The following is a 25,290-nucleotide window of genomic DNA, read 5'->3' as shown; positions in this document are numbered from 1 at the left end:
CATTTAAGGACATATATCCTGATTGTGTGCACAGAAATAATAGTATGAAATGATAGCAGAAATATATTTTTGAAGTGATCCTGTAATCATTTGTGAAGACATTTATAATGCTCACTTAGAATGATAAAGATGATTTCAGGATAATTTTTTGAATATTAATTTTTTGAAAGGTTGTGTGGAATCCTTGGCATGTTAAGTTTTAGTTCTCTTGAGATTTTTTGATTACTTAACCATGGGTATTTTCGTGCATAGGATGGTGCCCTCTGGTGCTTCTGTATATTTTTGCATGTAAACACAAAAAGTCTTCAATAAGACCTATTAAATACATGGTTTTCATATTGTGTTTCAGTTTTCAAAGTAAAAGTTTTAGGAAAGTTTTTTACCATATAAAGTAAACTTATCTTACTGTTTTCAATTGGAAAGTAGTTGCATATCTGCAAATTCTCCTTTGTTATTTCTTGTGACCTGAATTCAAATCTGTTTATGCTTGTTGTTCTCCCTTCAGCCTGCCTGGTAAGAAAGATCAAGATTGCAATAAAATGTATCCGGTGAACTCAGACACTTTTCTTCTTTAGGTCACTCTCTGACTGCTCCTAGTTTATTTTTTGCCTTTTTTGAGTAGTTTCTACACTATCTTCTTTTTATCTAGACTGGCATTAATATGACTCATCCAATTGTCAGAATGAGTCAAAAAAAAAAAAAAAAAAGCATCTCAGTTTATATACAGAGTTCTGGGAATATAGACAGATATCTGCTACACATTGCCAGGAAAGTTGTTCAGCTCTGCTTATGCTCCTCATGGGTTCCCTGCTTGCCCTGTCGATTAGGAAAGAAATCAGTACCTGTCCTATCACTGATTTTGCCGTGCTGGTGGCTAAGTAGTCACTCAAGTTAAAGTTCTCTCATTCCAAATTGGAAATTAAGGTGATAACGTTGTGTTGGTTTGGGTATTTTGGGTGTCAAAATCAAATATAAACTTCTGTCTCCAACATTAGTGGTTTTCACCTGTTTTTATCCAGTCTGAAGACTCGTACCAAGAAAAAAACCTGTCGTTGTCAAAGTTTTATGGTATGAATCAACCACTAGTAGTCTATAGTTGTGCAGATCAGAGGTTGAAAGCAGTTTTAATAAAAACTAATAATGTCTTTCAGTTTGACACAGTTCAAGTTTATGCTGTATTTCAGACCATCAGCATTCACTTCAGGGGCCCGTAAAGCTGAAGAGGATCCTTAGGGCTCTTCATTCAGAGGTGTATAAATGTAAACAAAAATTGAAAGAACTGCATACTACACATGTAACAATTCCTTTGGTATCCTAAGCATGACACTCCCTACTGCTTGATGTGAAGCAATTTGCAGTGAGAGAGAGATTTATGGGGTAGACATAAATGCATCTGCAATTGTGATTGTCATCTCCTGAAGAAATGGACCTAGAAGGGGAAATACTTCCTCACTTGCTTTCCAACAGAACTTTGTGTGTGTTGTACATTCAGTTAATTTTCTCTTGTGATTTTAAAGAATTATCTCTAGGATGCTTTTAGGATTTCATGTCTCTCTAAGATGCTGCATTATTGATGATTTGTCTGCTTGATAATTTAGCTCTCAAAAGTGGTGAATTGTTATCAGCGTCTGTTTCAGTGTAAACTGTTGAAATGTACACTTTCAGATAATTATTAAGAGGTAGCAATTACTTTATTTAGATAGCTATAGGTAATCTTTGAAATAAGTGTATATATGGAAAATGAGCTTCAGTATCAGAAGTAAACTGTGATGTTCCCTAAGAGGTAAATCGCGTCTGTATTGTCTCAGTTGTGTTTGTGGTTTTGAGGAAAAGCATAATTTCTATCCATGGCCAAAGATGGCTTGGATCTCCAGGGTACACTTATATTCTTAAAAAGGATGATGTTTTAGGCCAGATGTTCTGAAGCCTCTGAAACTGCATGTGTGAAGTGTTCTCAGAGGACAGTGTCCTAAGGGAGTCAATAAACCTGTTTATTTATCTTCTTCTCACCTAGATGAGAAAGTTGTGATACAAAGTGTGAATTTAAAAAAAAATACGCTGATGATTTATTTTTGTAAAGGCAAGCAGTTCTGTCTCAGGGTTTTTTTCACTCATGTGCTGACGAGAGTTGATTTGTTGTTCCCACAAGATGGAGCTGTTTACGAACGTAATTAACATGGAATTTCTACTACTAGTGCATTTTAGGGAAGACTCTGAAAATACTGGTTTAAATCACAGGTCACAATTTTATTAGTATCCTTACAGAAAAGGGTACCATGTACAACACAAAATAATAACTATTATTTTAAGAAGGTAGGGTAACCTTGTGATTAAGGTATTGGGAGGTATACAGTATTGCTTTTTTCCCCCTTCTTTTGAACATTTATTCCCTGTATTATTTTCAATTAAATATTGTGATAATATCTGTGAAATTAAAAATCAGTACATTATTATAATTAAATTTAAGCATAAGCAGCCTTAATATTGAGGAAAACATGATCAATACAGATTTTTCTAACAGTGAAAACTGTATTGCCTATGCTACATTGTATGTACTTCCAGAACATCTGACTGTGTTTTCTGCAATTTTTTGATACTATTTTAAAGATAAATCTTCTGATTGCAAAGAATTTCCTTTTGTCAGTATTGTAAGAACATGTCTGAAAGTCTTGGCACAGATGTGAAATGGATAAAAAGTTATCAAGACAGCAATTGGATGCCCCCAAATCATCAGGCGATACTAAGTCCAAAAACAAATTGCATTGCTACCATCACAGAAAGTTTGGTGGTACAAACTCAAGTATGGAGTTCCTCTTGTGCCATCTTTTTGTAGTCTCATTCTCATTTTAATTACAGTTTTTTTACTGAGTGTTACTGCTGCTTTCATTTATGCTTACATGACACAATTTACAGTTTGAGCACATAGTGATAGAAGTCCCGTCTTTGTGATAATGATGCTCCTTTCTCACTTCTCCTTGAGAACACTGGAAAAAGACCTAAATTTGGAGGCTTCTTCCACCCTTAAACAAAAGGCTAAAGAAGCAGTAATAAATTGAAATTCTTTTTCTGTGAAGTTTTTAAAATTTTGTTTTGTTTTGTTTTTGTCTTTAGCATACAGTGCAGTATAGGTAGTAAGTCCAGTCCATTTGAGGAGGCTCATGCTTGCCAGATATCTGTGAAGACACACTGATGCATGTGGTCCTCCTAATCTCTTTTTCTTCTCTAAGAACTCTGAAGACAGTTGGATGCCCCTCTGTGTCCACCCTGTAGCTTCCAGGGTGACCCTTTTTGTAATGGAGCAGTACTCATGTGACTGTGATGTGTATTTTGGAGTGCTGCCACATCAGTTGTTGAACCTTTTTCTCATCCCTTCCCCATTTCTGTGCCTGGTCCATATGCTTGTCCCTGTGTATTCTCATGCAGAAGATCAGGCTGCCTAGAGAGGCCTCACTCAGTGCCCACTGTATCTTGCACCTTTCTTTCCTCCCAGGCCAGGATGCTGCTTTTCCCTCCAGCTAACACTGGGTTCTGCATGTGGGTATTTCCCCTGGTGAAGCAGATCACTTCAGACCATCCAGCACAGCCCTGTAAAGTTCAGTCATCCTGGGCAGCCTTGAGGGAGCCCTTTCAGGCAGTCTGACAGGAGCCTCAGGAGGAGACACTTATGGGCACACATTTGCTCCTTCCAGCCATCATTTCAAACTATGCTGGTAGAAATCGTGAGGGGTAAACTTTATGGGTGAACAATCTTATTTTCCCCCTGGTGTTCTTTGGAGGAAAGAAGCTGCTTTCAGTACCATAGCCTTATTTTCCTATCATAAACAAAAGGGAATATTCTTGGAAAATTTTATTCAATAGATTTTCCCCCTGAAAAAGTATCTGTAACAATTAGAATATAAGGAATTGGCTGCTTTCTTCCTTCAACATGGAGACAGCATATTGCCTTTCTTCTGTCACTTAAGTTCAGTTACTTCACTGAATATATTGTACAAGGTCAAAAGGAACTCTATAAAGAATTATATTACAAGAGTCTTTTCAATCTCTTCTGCATCCTTTTCTTCATTGAAAGGTCATGTTCCTGTGAGACACTCAGCTCTAGGTTTGTTGTGCTGATGATGAGCTCAGATCTCAGCAAAGTCCAGATGTCTGGATAGAAAAGATAATCTTGAAGAATATGGGAAGCCACACTTCTTTAAGAAGACTAGGAGGGAAGTACTTTCTTACTGCTTAAGGATTTTAGAGGCTCATGGTTGCCTGGGTCTGGAACTTTGTACTTCTGCAAGAAACACTGAAATGCTTAGAATTTTAGCCTTTTCTTTTACTCATGTTAATATTTTCTAATTTTTTTTTTCTTAATCAACTTCTCCTTATAAATATCTGGAGAAAACTTTTTAATTGTGAAAGGCTAAAAAAGCCTCTAAAGCTTTTATTAAAAATTTAAAGATTTTTAATCACTTTCTTTTAACACTTGTAGTTTGCAGTAAAAATGTGTTTGTATATGTATGATTAAATCATCCTCATATTGCTGCTCTCATTCTATGTGAAAAGCTACTTCAAAACTACCAGTCTTTGCTGTTGTTGCTGTATCAAATTATTAAACAATTTTTGGAACCGTCTTTACCTTGCCTTTGTTGGGAGACTCCTTACCTTTGATTTCGGTACAGCTCTATGTAAAGCCTCTTCTCGTGCTTACTCTGCCAAAGTCTAAAGTTTTAAAATGCCCTCTCCTCCTTTGCTCCTTCTCATGCACAAGCATTTTTCCATGCAGATTTCTGTTTCTGATGCTGCTTAACAAACTACACCAGTAATTTCTCCCAAGTCCTGTTTCCTGCTGGAGTTTTCTAAGTGAACTATTTGAGAATTAGTAAAGTAAGCCAGAAGACCTGGTTCTAGCCCTTCCTGACAATTAGGTGCCGTGGAGGAAGCAGCCTTAGGTGTGTGCATGTCATGGTTTTGCCTTGGGGGCTGTTGGGCATGGGCAGGCGGGGACGGAGCCCTGGGGATTTGCCTTTGCCAGGGTCCGGCTGCTGCCGCAGTGCTCTGGTCATTCTGGCTGGAGTCATCCCATCCTGATTTAGTTGGATAACTCTGCTGTTAGGAATACCAGGAAAGTAAATTTGTATGTTTGCACTTCTTTATATTTAGCAAAGAGTGGAATTTGATGGAAAAGCGATCCATGCTATTTGAGGTGGTTGGAGAAACTGATTCTTTTGTACCCATATTTGAGCATTAGGGCATAAATAACAGACCAGTGAGGCTCAGGTCAACCATGATGTAACTGGTTAAGCACCTGGATTAATGCCATAAGGGCTGGGTTTTGCACCATCAGTTCTCAGTTTTGTGCCATCTTTTCTTTAATGCAGATTTTGATGGAGTGGATCTACCAAAGGATGCCACTAACGTCAAGTTTGCTTGCTTTTATTTTCTTGTTAAGAGATATAGGTTTCAATAAAGATTGTTGCATACATGCTATTTTGAACTGGGGAAAAAAGTAAACTTTTTTTTCTTATTTGTATTTAATAGGTCTGTATATGATGACCAACCAAATGCACATCAGAAGTTTATGGAAAAACTTGATGCCTGCATACGTAACCATGACAGGGAGATAGAAAAGATGTGCAATTTTCACCATCAGGGCTTTGTGGATGCTATTACAGAACTTCTTAAAGTTAGGGCTGATGCAGAAAAACTAAAGGTAAGGAACAAGTTTTTCAGAGTTTCATATATTATTGTCTTTGAATCTAACAGAAGGAACTGGACTCTTCTGCTGAAGATTAATTAAGTGTTTATCACATACACTCTGATGTTTGCAGCAATTTTTTGCAAGTGAATTGATTGGGATTTGTGATTCGAGCTGTGTTGCCTGATAGAGTAATCTATATTTACAAAGCTGAATATTTTATTTTGATTTTTTAAATGTATGTTTTCAGAAAATACTACCATATTATTTTGCCTATTTTAAAGGCCTTTTCAGAAGGTGAAGAACAGCAAATGATAAATACACTATTTCTTAAATAGGTCTTTTCCTAATCATGTTTTTATATGTCAGACCTTAGAAGAATTGAAAGTCCTTATTAGAAAACTAAAAATACCACACTTATGTGTGGAAAACAAACCTATTCTTTACTTTGTAATGAGCAGGAGAGTAGGTGGTGTTAGTAGTTTTCATGAGATATGAGAACCAAGATTTCCTCACAGATCAGAATGCAGAATAGTGAATTATGAGATCCGTCCCTTTTAGCTCTCCTTACACTTTTGAGAGCAAAATATGCACACCAGACAGAATGAGCATAGTTCATCAGAGGTTATGATTAGAAGACCATTATATAAAGGATATTCAGATAACAAGAGACCAAATACAGCATCAATGAGGTCATTGAGCATCTTTGTTCAGATATTAATGAGATTTTTAATAAACTAGAATGTGCTTCCTTATTATGATGACCTAATGAGTCACTTACTATGTGGGAAAATCTGAGGTTGAGCTTTGCCTGCACCTGCAGCATTAAAATGTTGCTGTGGTTTGGAGATTTCCACGTTTGATGTTAATCAACCACCCAGTGTTTGCATTCAGCAAAGTATGAATGTTTAATTACCATAAAATGCAATCACCATTTCTTACAGACAATGAATGGCCCATAGAGCTCATTGAGGTTATCAAAAAGGGACCAGTGGTCAATTGGGTCAATGATTTGAATTGTTTGACAGACCTACAGAAACAAGGAAAGTTCAAAAATCCCAAGTAAATTTGAGAAGTTTGCCACAGAATCTGTTAGAAAGAACTGTCATAAGTAATTGAATTTAACAAAAGCCCTTTGCGATCAAAAGTTCAAGTTCAAGCTGTAGAGTTAATTTGAATTTGCATTTCTTTGTTCTAAGTTTCTCAGGAAGCATGATCTGATTACAAGGGTGAGCAGTCACATCAGGGCAATATATGCATATTTGTCTAACAAAGGTGAAATTATTTTTAAGGTCCAAGTTACTGATACCAACCGAAGGCTTCAGGATGCTGGGAAAGAGGTGAGAAAATGATGCTCCCTATATGGACATTATGAATATTTGTAGCAAAATAAATTTATTTGCATAATTTAAGTGTGATTTTCTTTCATTTTTTTGAAAAAAACCCTTTAAGGTGATAGCCCAAACAGAGGAGATCATCCGATGTAGAGTTCAACAGCGGAATATTACAACAGTTGTGGAAAAACTACAGTTGTGTCTTCCAGGTGAGTGACCTATAGCGAAATACGATGGCAAATTAAACAAAGTAAGTCACAATAGGCAAAAGGAAAAGTCTTCTAAGTTCTGGTCCTGTAGCATCCAGTTTAATGAAAATATTAATGGGTTTTTAAAAGTTGTCAACATGAAGGTTCCATGTCTTTTGCAATATTTGACACAGAGCAATTGAGACAATGTCAGAAGACAGTGAGACATTTAAGTGGTGCAGCTTTGAATTAATTAATATTTTTAATATGATAGACAATTAATTTGTTGCTTGAGAGGGTGGGTTTTAGTGTTTGAATACTGGGGAAAATACTAATGATGCTCTTTCAACATTGTACTTTTGTCTCTGTGTCACTACAGATGTTTTGAAATAAAAGGGCTCTAAATGTTGTTTCAGGAAGGTAATATTGTAGGATTGCACACAGCTCCATAAGGTTTTTATCCTGTTTGTCATATTGGTGTGAGGTAGATTTGAAAATTTTTCTTTGTGAGGTCTTCTTGTTGGCGTGTTCTGAGTACAGTAGGTGGTACTGTTGCCTTTTTATGGAGACGGGCCATGGGCTGGTAATGCAGATCAGGTTATGGCATGTAGTAAGTGGATGAATTTGCTTGATCTGTATGGTGTTGACTGTTTTTGTTAAACTTAATTATTTTTACTTTAAAAACTATTAAGTGTTCAGGTTTTTTTTTTTTCTCTTTTAGCTGAATTCTAGAATACTTTTTGCTAGGTATATCACATTTATGCTACAGTAGGAATTAAATAAGGTACATATAGCACATCCTTTTCTATTTCTAATTTTGCCCATTACAATACATATTTTCCTCTTTTATTAACTAAAGCCACAATAAGACTCACAAGTTAATCTGCTTGCTTTTATGCAGTGCTGGAAATGTACAGCAAACTAAAAGAACAGATGAGTGTAAAAAGGTGAGTAAACTTATTTCTATGAGAAAAAAATGTAACATTTGTAAGTAAATTGACAGAATAGCAAACACTTATGTAGACAAGTAAGTGTCCTTAGTCTGTAGCTTGGTATATGTGTAGTCTTTGTTAACTAATACTGGTCTGTATCTCGAGAATATTTGAAAATGCTGTATTAAAAAACTTCTAGTGATTGCCATGAAAAATAATGCTTACTTAAATGTGTGTGACATGTAGTGAAATTAGGATTATAAAATGTGAAATAAAGTTTACTGGTTTTTATTACTTAAAACAGTTTAAGAAATGAGAAAAATAAGATCCTTAGGGACTGAAGGTCTTTTAGAGTACATTTATATCATTATATATTTAAATTAAACGCATAATACTAGAAGAAAGGACATTTTACTCCTTATACCTTTCTTTAAACCTGTCTGGTTTCTCTATGCTTTTTGTGTAAATGGGACTATGGGAATGAAGTGCAGATAATGGTGTTGCTTGGGGTTTTTTCCTCTGTGACAAATTGACTTTTTAAAAATAATTAACATTATAATTAAAAATTAAATTCTAGGATAATAGTTTATAACAGGTACATGACCAACTGCTCCTTCCTATTGTGTCCCTACTTTTCATTTTCTCAGGGAGCCACTCACTGCTGCTGTAGTCCCAGCATCCCCAGTTCTCCCTCCCTCCATGGCAGCTTGCTTTAGCTGCATCCTGTCCCACCGGGGCTGCTGCCTGTGCCTTGCACACCACCCCAGCAGTACCACTGCTGCTGTTTTCTCCTCCATGATTTCCATATCGTCACTGCCACCGTGAACCCTGCCTGCTTTTCCCAGCGCCTCAGTCACACCGATGCTCTGTGCCTGCCCTTTCCGGGCTCCTGGTTTCTGGCGGTGCCTCTCTGTGCACTTGGCACCACTGCAGGGAGCTCCTGCTGACAAGTCTGTCTGGACAGGACTGTTTCCATTTGGAGCTAGCTGTGCACAGTCAGTTGTCTGCAGGGCTGCTATGTAAAACAGATTTACTTTTGGACTGTTTGTCTGGATTTTGGTTTCTGAGTAGCCAACACCTGCTACCATACTGTTGGACATCTGAAAACCCTCAACAGCAGCCATTGTGTGAGCAATCAGCCCTAAAGCTTATGTGCAGACATGTTCAAAATGCTTCAGATGAACTGTACACATCAGATCTATGGACATTGCAGCAGATCTGATGCATCTTTGACAATAATAATATGCCTTATATGATACCTATGCACGTTTGCACTCTGGGAGGTCTTCTGCAGAAATACAGGAGCTTTAAGAATGACCTTACAACTATGGCATTGTGGTGTCTCTTACTACAATTAAAACTTGTTATATGTGAGCCAGTGTGGTAGATCTCATCAGCTTGACTGCTACAGTGTTGCCTCTGAACGGGACACTGCTTCAGCATCTGCTTACAGTAGGTGGCACATGGTAGTAGTAGCAGCCCGTTGTTGCAGTGTTCCTGGAGCAGCTCTGCAGAAAGTTGTAAACAGTCCTTTTGATACTCCAGTCAGAGATCAGACTGAGGAGTGTGCTGTCTGAATTACACCACTTCCCTCTGCAAGGTCTTCTGTGGGCAGTGCTACATTTAGTGTCCTGAAAATATTGAAAACGCTGGGTTCACTGCCTGATTTTCTGCCCTACCCTTGCTCTGTCAGGCAAGGCAAGCAGCATCCTGGTTTTAGAATTGCAGAGAAAGTTGTAGTCCCTAATGTCATAATATAAAGATCATTTAGGTGAGATATAATTGCTGATGGTTTTTAGCATTTTGACTCTGTATTTGCTAGTGCTTTTGTAGAGTCCACTGATAGTTCATGTTCTTTCTGAGAAACCATCAGTACTCTTCAAATCTTAGAGAATTCTATCTGATAATTTTCCTGTGGAAGTTGTTGCCAGACAGGAAGTCTTAAAAGTCAAAGGACTCCTGAATTGAGGGGTTTGGACATGTTTTTGTTGTACCATAAAGAGATCTAAAGGAGAGGGGAGATGCCATAGCTTTGATGTGCCATGCCTTAAAATCACATGGAGTGCAGGAGGCTTAGACTCTGCTGCAGGCTACTGCTGCAGCTCAGATAACTCTTTCATTAACTATGCTACAGTTACTATTTTGCCCATGACTTTCAATTCCCTATAATACAGCCTACAGGTGGCTATTCCATGGAACTTGCAGGTAATTCAACTGGTGATTTCCTTGTGGCTCAGCAGCGTGCATGTATTCTGTCTTTTATCACTACTAAAAGATTGAGCAACAGCAAGAACATCATAGTGTCAGTGCAAAGACCTGACAGCTGATGTGTGCACAGTCGAGGGATTTCAAAATTGATCTTCCTCAGTTTTGCTGTGAAGCTTTCTCATGGAAGAGTCAGAGTAGCAGTCACAATCTGAGACATAACAAAGCAATGAGGACTGTTTATTTCAGGCAAAGATAATGTCTCATAAACCTTCACTGAGATTTGTTAATGCAGCAAAGCTTTCACTCCTCTTTTTTATAAAAAGACATCTTGACTTTCTCTGCTTGTAGCCTTTTAGAACATATTTTTGTTATTCCATTGTCTTACAGTCTTGCACCATGAATAAAACTCTCAATTCTAATATTTAAAGGAAGGGAAAACAAAAGTATGGATATTATATATATTTGTGGGATAGTTGCCACAGGAAAAAGATTGGAATTTCATTTTCTTTTCCCGTGGCAGACCTCTTTTAAGATAATACAGGATTTTGGAACTGAAATACATGCTGGTTTGTGCAGGTGAAATGGAGGTTTACAGAGAAGTCCAGAAAACCATCTATTGATAGCAACTTTTGGTCCTTTACCAACATGGGTAACGTTTGAACTGATGACCTAGAGGTGAAAGGCTCTGTATCCTGTTTATCTGTCTCCTGAGCCATGGATAACACAAGTTGACAAGAACTGTAGTAGAGAGAGGAAGTAACTGCAGAATCTGCTCTAAACAGACACAGTTGGCTGGAAAGAGCTACAGAGGGTTTAAAGTCTTAACTGAGGAAGCACAAAGGAGAAGTGTGGTTTCTTTGCTGCTCTGCCAACCGCCTAGTGGGGCCTGTGCACTTATACAATTGGAGCTTGAATTTTAATTCAGAGATAAGGTCATCACACATTTCATACAGCTCTGTTACCATGGTCTTAGTGTTTGGATTTTGAGATGTTTCTTGGGAGGTGGGTCCCAGCTGCTTCAAGTGGCTGTGGTCTGATTTGGAATAGTTAGAACTGGTGTTTTTGCATGTCTTCTCCCATAGTAAATATTACAAAAAACCAAAGACCATCATACAGTGGAAATAATTCAGTAAGTCAAACTGCTAAGGTTGTTGCTGTATCTTCTCAAATCTTCTGTGAGATGGACTGAAGAACAGTGAGTACAATGTTTCTGAGTGAGCTTTTTGCCCTGAAAGACTTGGATTTGTTTTTTGACCTTGTTACAAGCTTTTTCCTAACTGTGGGAAAGGCAGAGTTGATTAGTTTTTTATGTTACTAAAACTCACTGATACAAGTCATGCATCCTTTCCCTGTATAAACCTTCCAAGCATCCAAATAAACCTTAATACTTAAAGGATGCAAAAATGAAAAATTCAAAATTTGTATAATTTGCTTGTACCCATATCGGTATGGAAGATATCAGAACAGATGAAATAGTGGTAATTTGATTTTGTTTTTCTCCATTGTTTTGGAAGAGTGTCAGAATGAAGCACTGGATTTTACCAGCAGCATATCAACACTTCCCAGAGGTACCATGGATCTGGCAAAAAGCCCGATCAGAATTTATATGATGGGGTTATTTGATACTGAAATGTCAGCTGCTTTCTTTGTTGCCATTCTCAAGCATTATTAGTTTGATAATTTCACTTTCTCAAAAAATTTCCTACTACATCATTATTGACAAAAAAGGTATTCCACATATCTTGTTTTTTTCCACACAGGAGCTCTTTAATCTGATTTTCAGAAATACTGAGCCTTTGAGTTACTTTACAGAAGTTTCAGAGTTAGTAGTGCCTCTATTTCAGTTCACGGTCATTTGGGCAACTGACAACATTTGTATGCTGGGAAAGTTTAAAACGTAGGTTTAAAGTTGGTAAGGCAACTAGATTTAAAAACATACTTGTGATAAAAGAATTTCAATTGCAATTTTAACGTGTCACCTTCAGGATCTCTCTGGATATGATTTTTTCTGTAGTATTTAAAAATCCCAAGAAGCTCCCTTAAATGTGTTTGGTAGCAAAGTTTTAAGTATTTACTCAGTGGAAATGTTGTAAGCAAGAATATACAATATTTCCTCTAAGGAAAGCACTAAAATTGGAGAATATTACTATTTTTTCTTTGTAAACTAGGTTTGTTTCCTTAATTAAAATAAAATGAGGATTTTGTCTCTTTGTTTTTTTTCCAGCAGCAAATTTTGGGATATAACTACATTTTTTTTAACTCAATAAGCTTGTGTGCAAGTAAAGTATTCTCGGTAAAATTCAGTCTTTGAGTTAATCTTATTCCTGATTCGTGTAATTTCTTTATTGCTGTAGTATAACCTGATGGGGCTTTTTTGGTAAGTTATGGTATTTCTGTTTACTGCCTCCAAACAACACTCTGCTGATAAAAATCTTAAAAGTTCTCTTTGTCATTTAAAGCATAGAGGAATACTTCATGTACACTAAAATACTGTATATTTTCTTTTAATTTTGAGGGTTTTTTTGTGTTGATGTTTCATATTCTATACAGACCTGACTGTTTTGTGCCTGGAGCATTTTGCAAAGAATAAGATGATGCAAAACACTAATATTAATTTTAGGGGGAGGGGGGTTGGGGGGTGGTGAGGGTTTTTTAATTTACTTTAGTGTTGTGAGTTGCTTTTTTTCCCCCTGGTTCTTGCTGGTATTAAGGGTTCAATTTTTATAGTTTGGAGATTTTAATAAGATCCATTGTACAGTTTTATTGTTCTGATGTTGAAATGGAGCAGTTCTGTACAGTCCTTATCATATGACCCATATTGGTGTTTCAAACTTGTGTCTTCAGTTTGAAAAAAATTACAATTTTTGCATTGAGGAGCATATTGTCATAAGATCAGCTCAGAAGACTAGACAGAAGAATGCTGTATTTATATTAAAAAATAACTTTGAAGATACTTCTTTAACTTATTTGTAGTCAAATGGGCAATCTTCACCTTATGTGATTGATAATACATGATGGGAACTAATAATATTGTCAAAACCTTCAGTATTGAGTTAAATTTATGGAAAGTTTTAAAATCTAAATGTTTAAATACATCACTCTGTGAAATGATATGCAAAACTTTTTGGTTTAAATCCTGACCTGTAGATGACCTTCAAATTAATAAGACTTTAATGCTTTATCAGAACAGATGTTAAAAGGGCAAGGTCCTGAGCTCCATATATGTGTAATTAGTAAGGGACTCTAGAATGGATTTAGAATGGATTATGTTAATTCTGATCTTAGAGCCAGCAGTCAAAAACCCTTCCAGATGAACTAACAGTGTTCTGATAAGCTGATCTGTATAATTTAAATAAAAAACCTTTTATAAGATTTTGACGCTATTATGGTTTTATTCCCCAGAAGTCTCACCATGTGGCACTCTTGGCCATTTTCTATTTAGAAAAACAAAACCCCCACACATCAACCCCCCAGACCTTTTCTTATGTGCAACATTCCCGTCACCTTATGTATATTTTATATAAACCAAGCATATAACAAACAAAAGCTCCTAATTTACACTTGAAACCTCTTTATTTGCAGTCTTCTGAAAGCAGCTCTGTTCTGGAATAAAAGAGAAGATTTTTCCCATCCTCCAGCTATGCTGAGTTGTTAACTTAGAAATGGCTTGATTAAGAAGATTCAAAACAGTGTCTTAATTTCAGAATTGAACAAGAGATCATGGTTCTAGTGCTAGTCATTTGTTATTGTTTGTCTAACTGAAGGAAACCAGAAGCTTGAACTACATTTTTTGAAAGTGATTACTTACTATATTTACAAAGTAATTTCCACAAACTAAAGAACCATAAAGGACACTTTTCTGGGTTTTCTCATTAGAAGGGATTATTCTCATATTCGTCTTTTTCCCCCAAAATAATTCGGTAATTTTTCAAAACAGATGATGTCAGACTTTAAGGAAGGAAAAGGAATTAAAGTTATGGAATAGAAGCTGAAAATGGGTGAAGGATATTACTCCATATTTGTGAAAAGAAAGGGTTGGAACTAGCAGCAAGTTAACTCCATTTGGTCAGAGTGTTTCTGCTTTTCCTATTTAAGACCAAGGTAGAAGTAATCCGTTTACCTTATTCTGTTCTAATCGGACAAACTAAATTCGTTTTCCCAACTCCCCCCAGGGCTGAGTAGCTGGTAAAAATACTACATAAAGGGAAATTATTGTCACATCTGCAATTGACTGCTGTCCTACTCATGTTTAGCCTGGTTCCTGCGCCTCTCTTTAAACTGTGGTTGAGATCATGGGTTTGTTGATAATGGTAGTTTGTTAATTCAGTGTAGTTGTTTTCTGAATAGGATAGACTGTATTTTGTCAGAAAAGTTAATAGGTTTGTGGTTTACAGCAAAATATGATATACTGCTGGGAAAAAAGCATTGGTCAGGATAGATATATACATTTATTTCCAGCTGACGATGGTGTGAAGAGGGCGTGCATGTGTTCACATATACCTGCAGAAAGCAGACGCCTGCAGGCATGCTTTTTCAAGATTTTTTCATTGTTTGGTGCATATACTGCAGTGTTGGGTGATCGGCAGTTTGTGTTTTAGAAAAAAACCTAAATCATAGAAAAACTCTAATCAGTTCAATCTAGAGGGGAAGATAATGATTATGGCTTCGGTGTCTCCATTCTGTAGGATGCAGACTGATAATCCAGGATACTGAGACTATTGATCAGAACAGTTAATACAACAGGAGCCTACTTACAGTTTTGACTTGGCACCTCACTGGGTTTTTTTCCAAACTAAAGCATTATATGGATGACCTTTTGAGGGTTAACTTTTCTAAGAATAGAGTAAATTAATTAGATGCATGTTGATTCCATGTGTGATATTGATATATATATTTGATAAATTATTTTGCCAGTTTTTTTATAAGAAGCTACATAATTTTATTTTAATCTCTTTGTAGATACTATTCTGCTTTGAAAACAATGGAGCAGCTAGAAAATCTGTATCTTCCTAGAGTTAGCCAATACCGCTTTTGCCAGATAATGATGGAAAATCTTCCAAAACTGCGTGAAGAAATAAAAGAAATATCCATGTCAGATCTGAAGGATTTCTTAGAGAGTATTCGAAAGCATTCTGACAGAATTGGGGAAACTGCCATGAAACAGGTAAGCCAGCCAAACAGAACGACTGCAGTCCTGTTGTTTACTGAACTTTTCAGTTTCCTTGGTTTCAAATTACCCCTCAAAGATTACAGTCATCCCACAGACCTCTGCATAAAGGTGGAGAGCTATGAAATGTGAACATGTTGTGTGGTTTCTATCAGTGCCCTAGACAAGAAGTAGTTTCCTGCCTGAGAAAGGAAGAAAAAATGCTGTATATCTCAGGTTTCAAGAAATTATGAGGTACTTTGAGTAGTCAACTCCTGGACAGTCTATCTCAGCAGCTACTGCACCAAAACAAAGAGCAGCCTATCTGGCCAGGATGAGTTAGAAAAGAAATGCTGAGATAACTGCCTAGTTCTCTCTAAAGTGCTACTTGTACAGAAGACTGAGGTAAGAGCCAGCAGGAGATTGATACAGCTGGAGGCCTTGCTCCATCACAAAATAATCTGTCACTTCAGAGCACTACTACTAGGCCAGCTGTAAAGCAGTTAATGCTTTTAAAATTTATTCGGAGAGCAAATAAGGTTTTCATTTGACTTCTCGTTGACAGAATTTGGGTTGGGTTGCCATTTTGTCATTTAAGGTTCTTGTTTAATGTAGCATTGATTATTATAAATGAAAGTTAATTGCAAGGTTATGCTGTGCTGCCTTCAATAGTAAGGGCAATAGAGTGCCTTTGACCTCTGCAGCTGACTGCTCACTTAGACATAACTGAAGACAATGAAAATGTATGTGGGAACTCAGATACCTGTACTTCATTTAAATATTGATTCTCTGCAATTTATGATCAGGAAAATTACAGATTGATTTTTAAAAAAAATTTCTGCCTTCAAAATGTCATTGTGGGGATTAGGGAAAAGTTATACAGGATTCATTATTGAATTCATTTATCATCCCAAACTGATTAAAGGCAAAATCACTGGTGTAGGCTGAGGGTGTGCATGCACCTTACAGTTATACTGATGTGTATTCAATTGCACCACCTGTTTTTCATGTCCTAAGATATACACATCAGTGGTGAAATTTGAATTGCATGCCTCTTAATTGTTTCTACTCTTTAAACAGGCACAGCAGCAGAAAACCTTTAGTACTGCTCTTCAGAAGCAGAATAATGTAAACTATGGTCGGAATATGCATTTAGGTAGAAACAGAATTTTGGAATCCAAGAATGAAATCACATTGAAGCGAACATTTGAAGATGAGGATGAGCATGAAGAAGAGGTAACTTTGTACTAAATCAGTTCATCTTATTTAAAGTGAATTTTGTAGGTTTATTGAACAAAACACACTGTCTTTACACTTTCTTTAGATGTAGAAAAATACACAGAACACCTTCAAGGTGTACCAGTCCAGATCAACATTTCAGGGTGAAAAATTAGTGCTAAAATATTAGTTGTATTAATGCCAGCTTTAGCATTATGTTTGAGAACATTCAGTTGCACAGGACTTTGAGTTATTCTGGAATTCAGTTGCAGCATAATACATTACTTGCCCACTGTTAGTGTTATGTGGCCCACTAGAATATTCTGGTGTTGCTAAATCCTGCATTTTGGTGTTGAGGACCTCAGTTTAGGTAAGAACTCTTTCATTTGTCAAGTACTCAGTATTCCTAAATTGAATAAAACAATGAGTATTTAGACCTTTAAATCTGGTGCTGTGAAAACACCGAGAAAAGAGTGTGGTATTGTAACAAATAAAATTTTTGACTGTAATGCAAAAGGAGGAGCATTTGTTTTATTGTTTTCCATCAGAAGCCATTCATTTTTGAGTCCTTATTATGTAGACAAGCTCTGTTGTTAATATATCCCATTTTGTAGATTCTATGCTTATTATGTTTTATATACTCTTCTTTTTCCTTTCCTTCTCCAGGTTTTAACTGCCCAAGATCTTGTAGACTTTTCTCCAGTCTATAGGTGTTTGCACATCTACTCCGTTTTGGTATGTGTTCAGGTGACCTTAAAAAGAGATTTAAAATTTTGAAGTTACATATTAATTTTCACATTGTTCATACTCTTAATAGTTCCCAAACAGGCAAGTGTATTGCTTCTAGTGTTAGTATTTCTGTATGAACCAGCTGAGATGGATCTGGGTACTTAGAGCATGAGCTCATGTACTTTTATATGCATAATAAAGGATACTCCAGAACTCATTTATTACCTAGGTGTTTTTATATATAAAATATGCTTGTCTGCCTTAATACTGGTATTTAGGCAGTTAATACTGCTTACTTGGGATTTCCCACAGTGTTCCATGTTACCCAAATGTTTGGATGGATGTTACAAAACACAGGAATATTCAGTCTGAACCTTGTGGAAATCAGAGTAGTAGCGAAAATAGGAAGCAAAATCTGGAGATTTTGACAGGGTGTGCCCAGGCAGATTAGATTAGATTAGATTCAGTGGCAGAGACACAATAGCCTATATTAGCTTCTGTAAAAGAGATGCAGTGCACAAATTTACAAGGAAGAAAACTCTTTTGGGGAAACATGGTACCAAATTATTTGTTGGGTTTTTTTAATTTTTCGTGTGTCTCAGTTACTTTTGAAGTCAGATTACTTACAGAATTCAAGTACCAGTGACATGTAGGTGATGTACTTGTAAGTATTGCTACTCCTGCAGTCTCAGCTGCACCTGCCTTCAAGCATTCAGGCTGGGTAGTCTTCTTTTTCTGAAATACTTGCAGCTGTGTTACATGAAAGCTTGCATATTGAAATACTGTTTAAAATGTAATTTCACTGTAACTTTTTTTAATTAAGAAAAAATGCAAACAAAGCCATTATTAATTATTCATCTCACTGGAAAGTTGGGAGGGACTGAAAGACAGGCTGCCAGAACTATTTAAAGAGTGGACTGTTTCTTTTAACAGAGAACAGTATGAAAAAACACATTAAAAAGAATGTGTAAAATTAAGCATACCAGTTGACAACAGCTGCTACTTCTTTCTCTAGTATAATAAAGGAAGTAAAATTGACAGATGACATTTAAAAGTAATACATAATTATATTTTTCACTTCAACAAGGATCCTGAAGTTCCAATCACCCTCGATCCAAAGATATGCTTTTTGGATTTACACTGAAAGTTTTCTGGATTCCAAATGTATTGGAGACAGAAAACAACTTGGAGTGCTCCCTCATATCAAAAAGGATTGTTGATGTAGATTTCCTTAATAAGCCATGATAGCATTATCAAGAGTTGTGCATTAGCAGCTTTTGGGAGTCCTTCTCATTTGCCTTGTGTTGAGTTTAGAGAACTTGATGATGGCAAAGAAGGGGAGTTGATACCAATGGCTTTTCATTTCTATAGTGAGGCTCTTACAGCAAGTGTTATGTTCTTAATGAATTCCATCTCTGCTACAAAATTGTAGAAAATATTCTAATTTCACACAGGACAGAATTTTTCTACTCTGCTTCTTCATATTGAAGAAGAAAGCACGATTTTTATATACCTCAGAATACTACACAGCTTGTGATTCCAACCTAGTGATAGCAAGATACGTACATAGCAAACATAGCCTGTATTTATGGACCAGTAACCTTTCTTCAGACTAGAAACTTGTGAGAAATATACATAAAGATCTTTTTTTAGCCCGTGTATTGTGTGAGATGCCAATCTCTCTTTTAGGCTTTCTTAGGTTAGCAGTATTTCTAAATATTACTAAATATTCATTATTAGCTAAATCTATATCTTATAAATTAGTATCTCATAAATGTATATCTTAGGTAAGTAATGCTGGATTAGTAGGATAAAATGTCTGTAATAATTTGATTTGTAGACGTTTTAGAAGACCAAGTAATGGAATTCTAAATAGCAGTGGCCTATTAATAGGTTCATAAAGCAAAAACCAAATCTTAAAAATGATAAGCTGCTTTATTCTGCTTGCATACAGATTGAGTGTGGTTTGGTAGATAGATGAGTCAATGTGATGCTGATTTCAAATGGACAGATGGTTTCTACTGAATGGACATCTCAATGAGATGAGTAGGATGTCGCTTGAATTCCTCATAATATAATCTTTAGGCACAGAAGGTATTGTATTTTTGAGGATCATGGTAGGAAAAAAGTCTAAATCCACACTCATTATAAATCCAAAGAGAATAAGCACATATTCAATAAATCTCATGTGTATCTTTCCTCAGGCAACGCTTATGCAGCTAAGTGTTCAGATGTGTCATATCTTCACAGAAGCATTTTTGTAACAGCTTTATAATGCAGTTACTTTCTTGAATAACCTAGAGAAATGTTTTAGGAGACAATGAGTTTCAATTGTACAGTAATAGGCCATATGCTTTGTCTATGAATATTAATATACTCTGAAAGTTGTAATTTAAAAATGGACATACTGTTTAAAATGCATAGTGTTGCTTGGAAAAATGTAGGCATGTGAACAAAATTTCTATTTACAGTACAGGCTGTAAGCTTCTCTACAGAAAAAGGTAATTTTTGTGTATTTCATGCATGCAAAACTTCACTCGTGTCAGTTGGAGGTTTACATGTGGAATAAATTCAGAATATGTGCTTAGTTTAAGAGAATTCTACTTTTAAATTAAGAACGACCTTTTTCATACTGAGACAGTATTCTTTTTTTGACTACTTATGTCTTTTTTAGGGTGATGGAGAAATATTTGAAAATTACTACAGAAAACAAAGGAGGAAACAAGCAAGATTAGTTCTGCAACCACAGTCAAGCATGGTAATCAAAACTTTCAGTTTTGCATTGATTTGAGGTGAATCTAATGCCTAGTGCTATTTTTGTTCCTGAACTTGTTTTCTTTTTCCTTAAAAGCATGAAACAGTAGAAGGCTATAGAAGATACTTCAGTCAAATTGTAGGGTAAGTTTTCTAAATGAAAATTTATTTCAGTTTTACTGTGTTGATTCTTAATTCAACATGTGTTCTCCTATTGTCCAAGAACTTTCTTCTGCAAGATTCAGTTTCTGCACAAATCATGTGTTATTGCAGGATCTGAGCAGAAAAGAACATCCAGATCCTTCCAGCACAGTGCCCTACAAGGGCTCTCCAGCAGTCTGGGCTCCAGATGGCACGAAACAAACTTTTCACATTTTTACTTCATTCTGGATGAAACACAACACCAAACCTACCAAAGTGTCACTGCTCCAGTGGGGAGGGTTTTGGCTATGCTTGGGTGTGAAAGGTAGTATTTGTTCTAATATTAGAAACGGCTTAATAATTTAAGTATTATTTTGTTCTAGTTTCTTTGTAGTAGAAGACCACATTTTACATGTAACCCAAGGATTGGTAACTAGGACATACACTGATGAACTCTGGAACATGGCCCTTTCCAAGATCATTGCTGTTCTTAGAACACATTCAGTAAGTGAGAAGTCTTACCAGTATTGCAGTTTGAATCCTCTTACTTCAGAGCTCTGTGTATTTAAAGCTGGGATAGCAACAAAGTGAAAAATTACACCTCTCTCATGTTTTCTTTTTCTTGTGATTAAAAATTGCTCAGATTTGGGAGGGAGCCTGCCAAGCTTTTGTTTTTCCCAACAGTATCAGGCTGTGATCCGCAGCCATGGGCTATTTGCATAATCCTCCACTGATTTACAACTCACTGGGTCTTCCAAACCTTCTCTTAGTCCAGCAGTTTAGAATATGCAGAGTTAATCTGCTGTTATTATTGCAATCCTTCCTCATTAGTCTCAACTGACCTCTTCATTAGATCAGATTGAATAGTTCAGCACTGAAAGCACCACCAGGAAATAGTTCCTAATTATCATTCCAAATGCTGTGTTTCCAAAATAAACTCCACCAGCAAACCCTTGCAGCTCTCCCTTCAATGCTATAGTCGTGTTATGTTTGTGTTGAAGTAAAGGTGTTAGAAAAATTCTGTATCACTTGGGTATTTCAGTGCATTCAAGTGTGTTTCCTAAAGTTACATTCCTGCTTTATGTGCAATGATGCTGGATGCTATTTCTTATTCCTCTGTGAAAAACCAATGGAATACACATTCTTCACTCAGACTGAGTGATAATAAATTGCTTCAGAGTTTATTATTGGTATGCCTTTTACTGTCAGAAAAAATACAAGAACTTTATATTTCGCTTTTGAATGTTTGCTAGCAGCATTTCCTTTATGCAATGTTGTTTTTTATTTTTTTTTAATTGATCTTTAATTCAATAAGTATTTTATATTTCATATATACTGGGGGGGAATGGGGAAAATGTTGAGATTACAACTGTAGTTATCATAGGACCTTTATTGGCAGTGGTACATGAGATGTTCTCATACTTTTTTTACTTCTTTTGAGAGGCTTATTGAGATGTATTCATCCAGCATTTTTTAAAGCTAAATACTTTGCTAGTTAATTGTCTCCATGTGGATTTTTATATATAAGGCTATTATAATTTAAAGGTTGAAAGTAATGTAATCTCTAAAAAACTCCTCAAAATCTTGTCATGTCTTCTCACTTTCAGTCATATTGCAGTGATCCTGACCTTGTTCTGGAACTGAAGAATCTCATTGTAGTATTTGCTGATACGTTACAGGTACATACTGTATTATTAATTTACCTGAAATTCTTGTAGTCAGATTTTAACTTTAGGTGAATGCAATGTTTGTGTTTTCATGAATCATATACAAATCAAACCCAAAATTGCACAGTAATATTAAAAAATTTATTTCTTGCCTTAGGTCCTCATTTTCAGTATTATGAACTGAACATATGTGTTCTGGGCTATCCAGCAAGCATCAGTTATTATATCTGTGCAAAATTAGTGTTAGTTTTGTTATTTGTGTACACTCTTGTCTTTTAAAAATGCTTTACTTCTCATCATAAAAAAGAGTAGCATTCCAGTTGTCATTAACTCTTTAGCTGAAAGACTAAATTAACTTTGTTGGAAAGTATTCTTGCAGTTTTTAACAAACAAGGAGAAATGGGGCATATTTCCCAATGCATAGGATAAGTACTTTGGTAAAATTTTAATAGACCAGCAAATAATAATAATATGCTAAAAGTACTATAATTTGTGTTATAGAAGTGATAAGATTGAAACCTCAGACTTCTGAAGTGTCATGATAGGAATTGAGTGTATTGATTCTTGAACTATCCCCTCTTCATTTTCATCCTTTAGGGCTATGGTTTTCCTGTGAACCGACTATTTGATCTTTTATTTGAAATAAGAGACCAATACAATGAAACACTTCTTAAAAAGTGGTCTGGATTGTTCAGGTTAGTATATCAAAATAGTTGTGCCTTTTGTATTGCATCTATTGTTTTTGTCTGAGCTCAAGTTCTTATTATGTAGTTCAGAAAGAATTTGTTAACTCAAGTGTAGTGTATAAATTGCAGGTTGATTAGGACTAAGATATTAATTGCTAACTAGAAGAAGAGACATCAAGTACTGCTTCTATAGTTAATGGAAGGAGTGAAGCTCTCCAAAGGGACATTATTGGAGAAACAAGCAGGGGAGAGCCATCTCTTTCTCTTCTTCAGGAACCTGATAATTCCAGGTTATTGCAATAGGGCTTTAGTTTTCTAATTTAAGTTGTCTTAATATCTACTGTTGGCTGATACACATATTTGCCTGACAAACTACTGACATTGCCACTATGCCTTTGTGGTTTTTTAAATGAAGGATATTTTCCACCCATTCCTTGGGATAATTTAATTGGAAAAAATCAAAACCCAGGAATACGTCAGCCTGAGGCTGTACTCCAAAGCCTATTTGATAGGGTGTGATGTCTCAATGTGCAGAATTTGTTTGCCATAAAATGTTTTATTACAGAAAACCTTAATATTAAATTGACCACTTAAGGTTCTCCAGTTCCCTGTGCTTCTGTTACAGACATTTGACTAGTAGAGAAGTGCAGAGGGTGCCCAAACAATGCCATGGCCGTATCCTGCCTAAAGTTCTCTCAGTCATCTCCGTTGACCATGTGGCTCTGGTACCAAAGTGAGACACTCTGAATATCAGCTTTAGTACAGGAAAAGTGCAGGTTTCCTTAAATTCTGGAGTGGATTAGTTGGTATTAAGTATTTAGCTGTATTAAGTACATATGAAAACACTTTTGGGTATTTTTTTCCTCTCTGATAAGGCATACGGTAAAGAGTTAAGATATATTAAGTATTTCCAAAGTAATCAAAAATACTTGGGATGTGTAAAGTTCTTAAAACTTTTTGAAGATGCAGACCTAAGTGTGGTGGTAAAATTTATATTTATTTACACATTTTAACACCAGAAAACACTATAAGTTACATGTCCAGATTTTTTTCACTTTACCTATTCACCAGGGATATTTTTGAAGCAGACAACTACAGCCCTATCCCTGTAGCAAATGAAGAGGAATACAGAATTGTTATAAGCAAATTTCCTTTTCAAGATCCAGAACTTGATAAGGTAAGGAAAACTTTTAAAGTTTGTGGAAATCCAGTTGAAGATACTGGGGACAGTAATGATTTCTATAATTAAAAAACAATTAAAATTTTGAAAGCTAGGTCGATTAAGAGACTTAATCACCTTCTCTGTGTGTTATTATCTAGACATAAGTAAATATGAAAATGAAAGGTTGAGTAATTTGTTAAGATGTTTGAGTGAATAATGAAACCCATTGTTTTGTAAACAAATTAATAATAGAGTTTAATTGATAAAACCCTTATGTAATTATAATGCAACCCGTCTTTAGCTAAATTTTGTTGCAACTCGTGTTTAATTGCTCAGTATATGCCATTGTATTGCAAAAATAAGTGTAAAATAGAGCTTGGTTAGAGACAATATTTTCTGTATTTCACTTTTAAATTTAAATATTTGTGTTTGAGCATGTGGGGCAAAATAAACATGAAGGGACTGTGAATAATTCTGCTGTAATAGCACTGCGGTAGGATGTCCTTTTGTAGCCTCAGCCATTTTTTCACTACAGATTCTCTTCATAGAAGGGTGATTAACCTGTTCTGCTATTTAAGTATGATTTTAGAAAAAACATCGAAATAAGAGGCTCATGATGGAGTCTGTAGAGGGGCACTAAGTCTAAGAACCAGATGCCAGTGGGAGTAATTGCTGTAGGGGGAAGCTGTTTTCTACAAGATCCATTGCTACAGATACCTGCAAAAGTGAAAAGCTATTTGAATTCTGTAGTTCAGCAGGGATTTGCCAGCAATTGTAACAGCTGCTTGTCATTAATACAGCATTGCAATGAAGATGAAAAATTAAAGGAGGTTTTTATGATGATTTTTGAATGAGATTCCAGAGTGCTTTCTGGATGCATTCCTCCATTAAATTAAATTACTTAGCCATTATAGGACTAAAATAAGTTAAATAGAATGGTAATCCCTTACAGTATTGGAAGTATACTATACCCTGGATATTATTTAGCATACCATATTTTGCTAGTAAACTGCAGACATTTTTATTTTGTACTAAATAGTTTTATCTGCTATACAGATACATACATATACATGTATGATTGCTACAAAGCTTTGGCTGTTGTTGATGGATGTTTTTTTCTAAAGAGAATTTGAATTATTCATGGATGATACCATGAATTGTTGTTGATTCTTTTTCTCATGCATTAGTCATAAACAGAAAAATATTTTTTGTAAATGTTAAAAATTATATGTTCAATGTAGAAATACCTATTTAGTCTGTGTAGATTTAATTGAATTTATTCATTTTTGTACTCCCAAATACAGTATCAGCTTTAAAATCAAAGTAAGAAGCATGATTTTATTATTACAAACTTACTACTATTTCCCACATGTAATTCCACAAAGTGCCTTGGTTTTGTGAACCTTAAAAAAATAGTCTAAGCATTCTCAAGATACTTTGAGAAT

At 35.7% G+C, this 25,290-nt stretch overlaps 1 protein-coding gene across 8 annotated transcripts in view; it reads left to right on the top strand.

Annotated features, from left to right (window-relative positions):
• The window catches only part of EXOC6 (exocyst complex component 6), an 86,188-nt gene that overhangs the window by 14,028 nt on the left and 46,870 nt on the right, over positions 1-25,290 (top strand). For 7 of the 8 annotated variants that reach the window (XM_072931123.1, XM_030276106.4, XM_072931122.1 and 4 more), the window contains exons 2-14: positions 5,524-5,695; positions 6,973-7,020; positions 7,133-7,223; positions 8,104-8,149; positions 15,302-15,506; positions 16,569-16,724; positions 17,373-17,441; positions 20,110-20,193; positions 20,287-20,333; positions 20,714-20,834; positions 21,938-22,009; positions 22,595-22,692; positions 23,755-23,860. In XM_072931123.1, the coding sequence (XP_072787224.1) occupies positions 5,524-5,695; positions 6,973-7,020; positions 7,133-7,223; positions 8,104-8,149; positions 15,302-15,506; positions 16,569-16,724; positions 17,373-17,441; positions 20,110-20,193; positions 20,287-20,333; positions 20,714-20,834; positions 21,938-22,009; positions 22,595-22,692; positions 23,755-23,860 (1,315 nt within the window). Of the gene's footprint in view, positions 1-5,523; positions 5,696-6,972; positions 7,021-7,093; positions 7,224-8,103; positions 8,150-15,301; positions 15,507-16,568; positions 16,725-17,372; positions 17,442-20,109; positions 20,194-20,286; positions 20,334-20,713; positions 20,835-21,937; positions 22,010-22,594; positions 22,693-23,754; positions 23,861-25,290 lie in introns of those variants that run through there. The other variant, XM_041716902.2, reaches the window with a different exon arrangement.

The sequence above is a fragment of the Taeniopygia guttata genome, chromosome 6, assembly GCF_048771995.1.
Source record: "Taeniopygia guttata chromosome 6, bTaeGut7.mat, whole genome shotgun sequence".
Classification (NCBI taxonomy): Eukaryota; Metazoa; Chordata; class Aves; order Passeriformes; family Estrildidae; genus Taeniopygia; species Taeniopygia guttata.
Note: the sequence above shows the minus strand (reverse complement) of the source record. Positions and strands in the feature narration are given on the sequence as shown.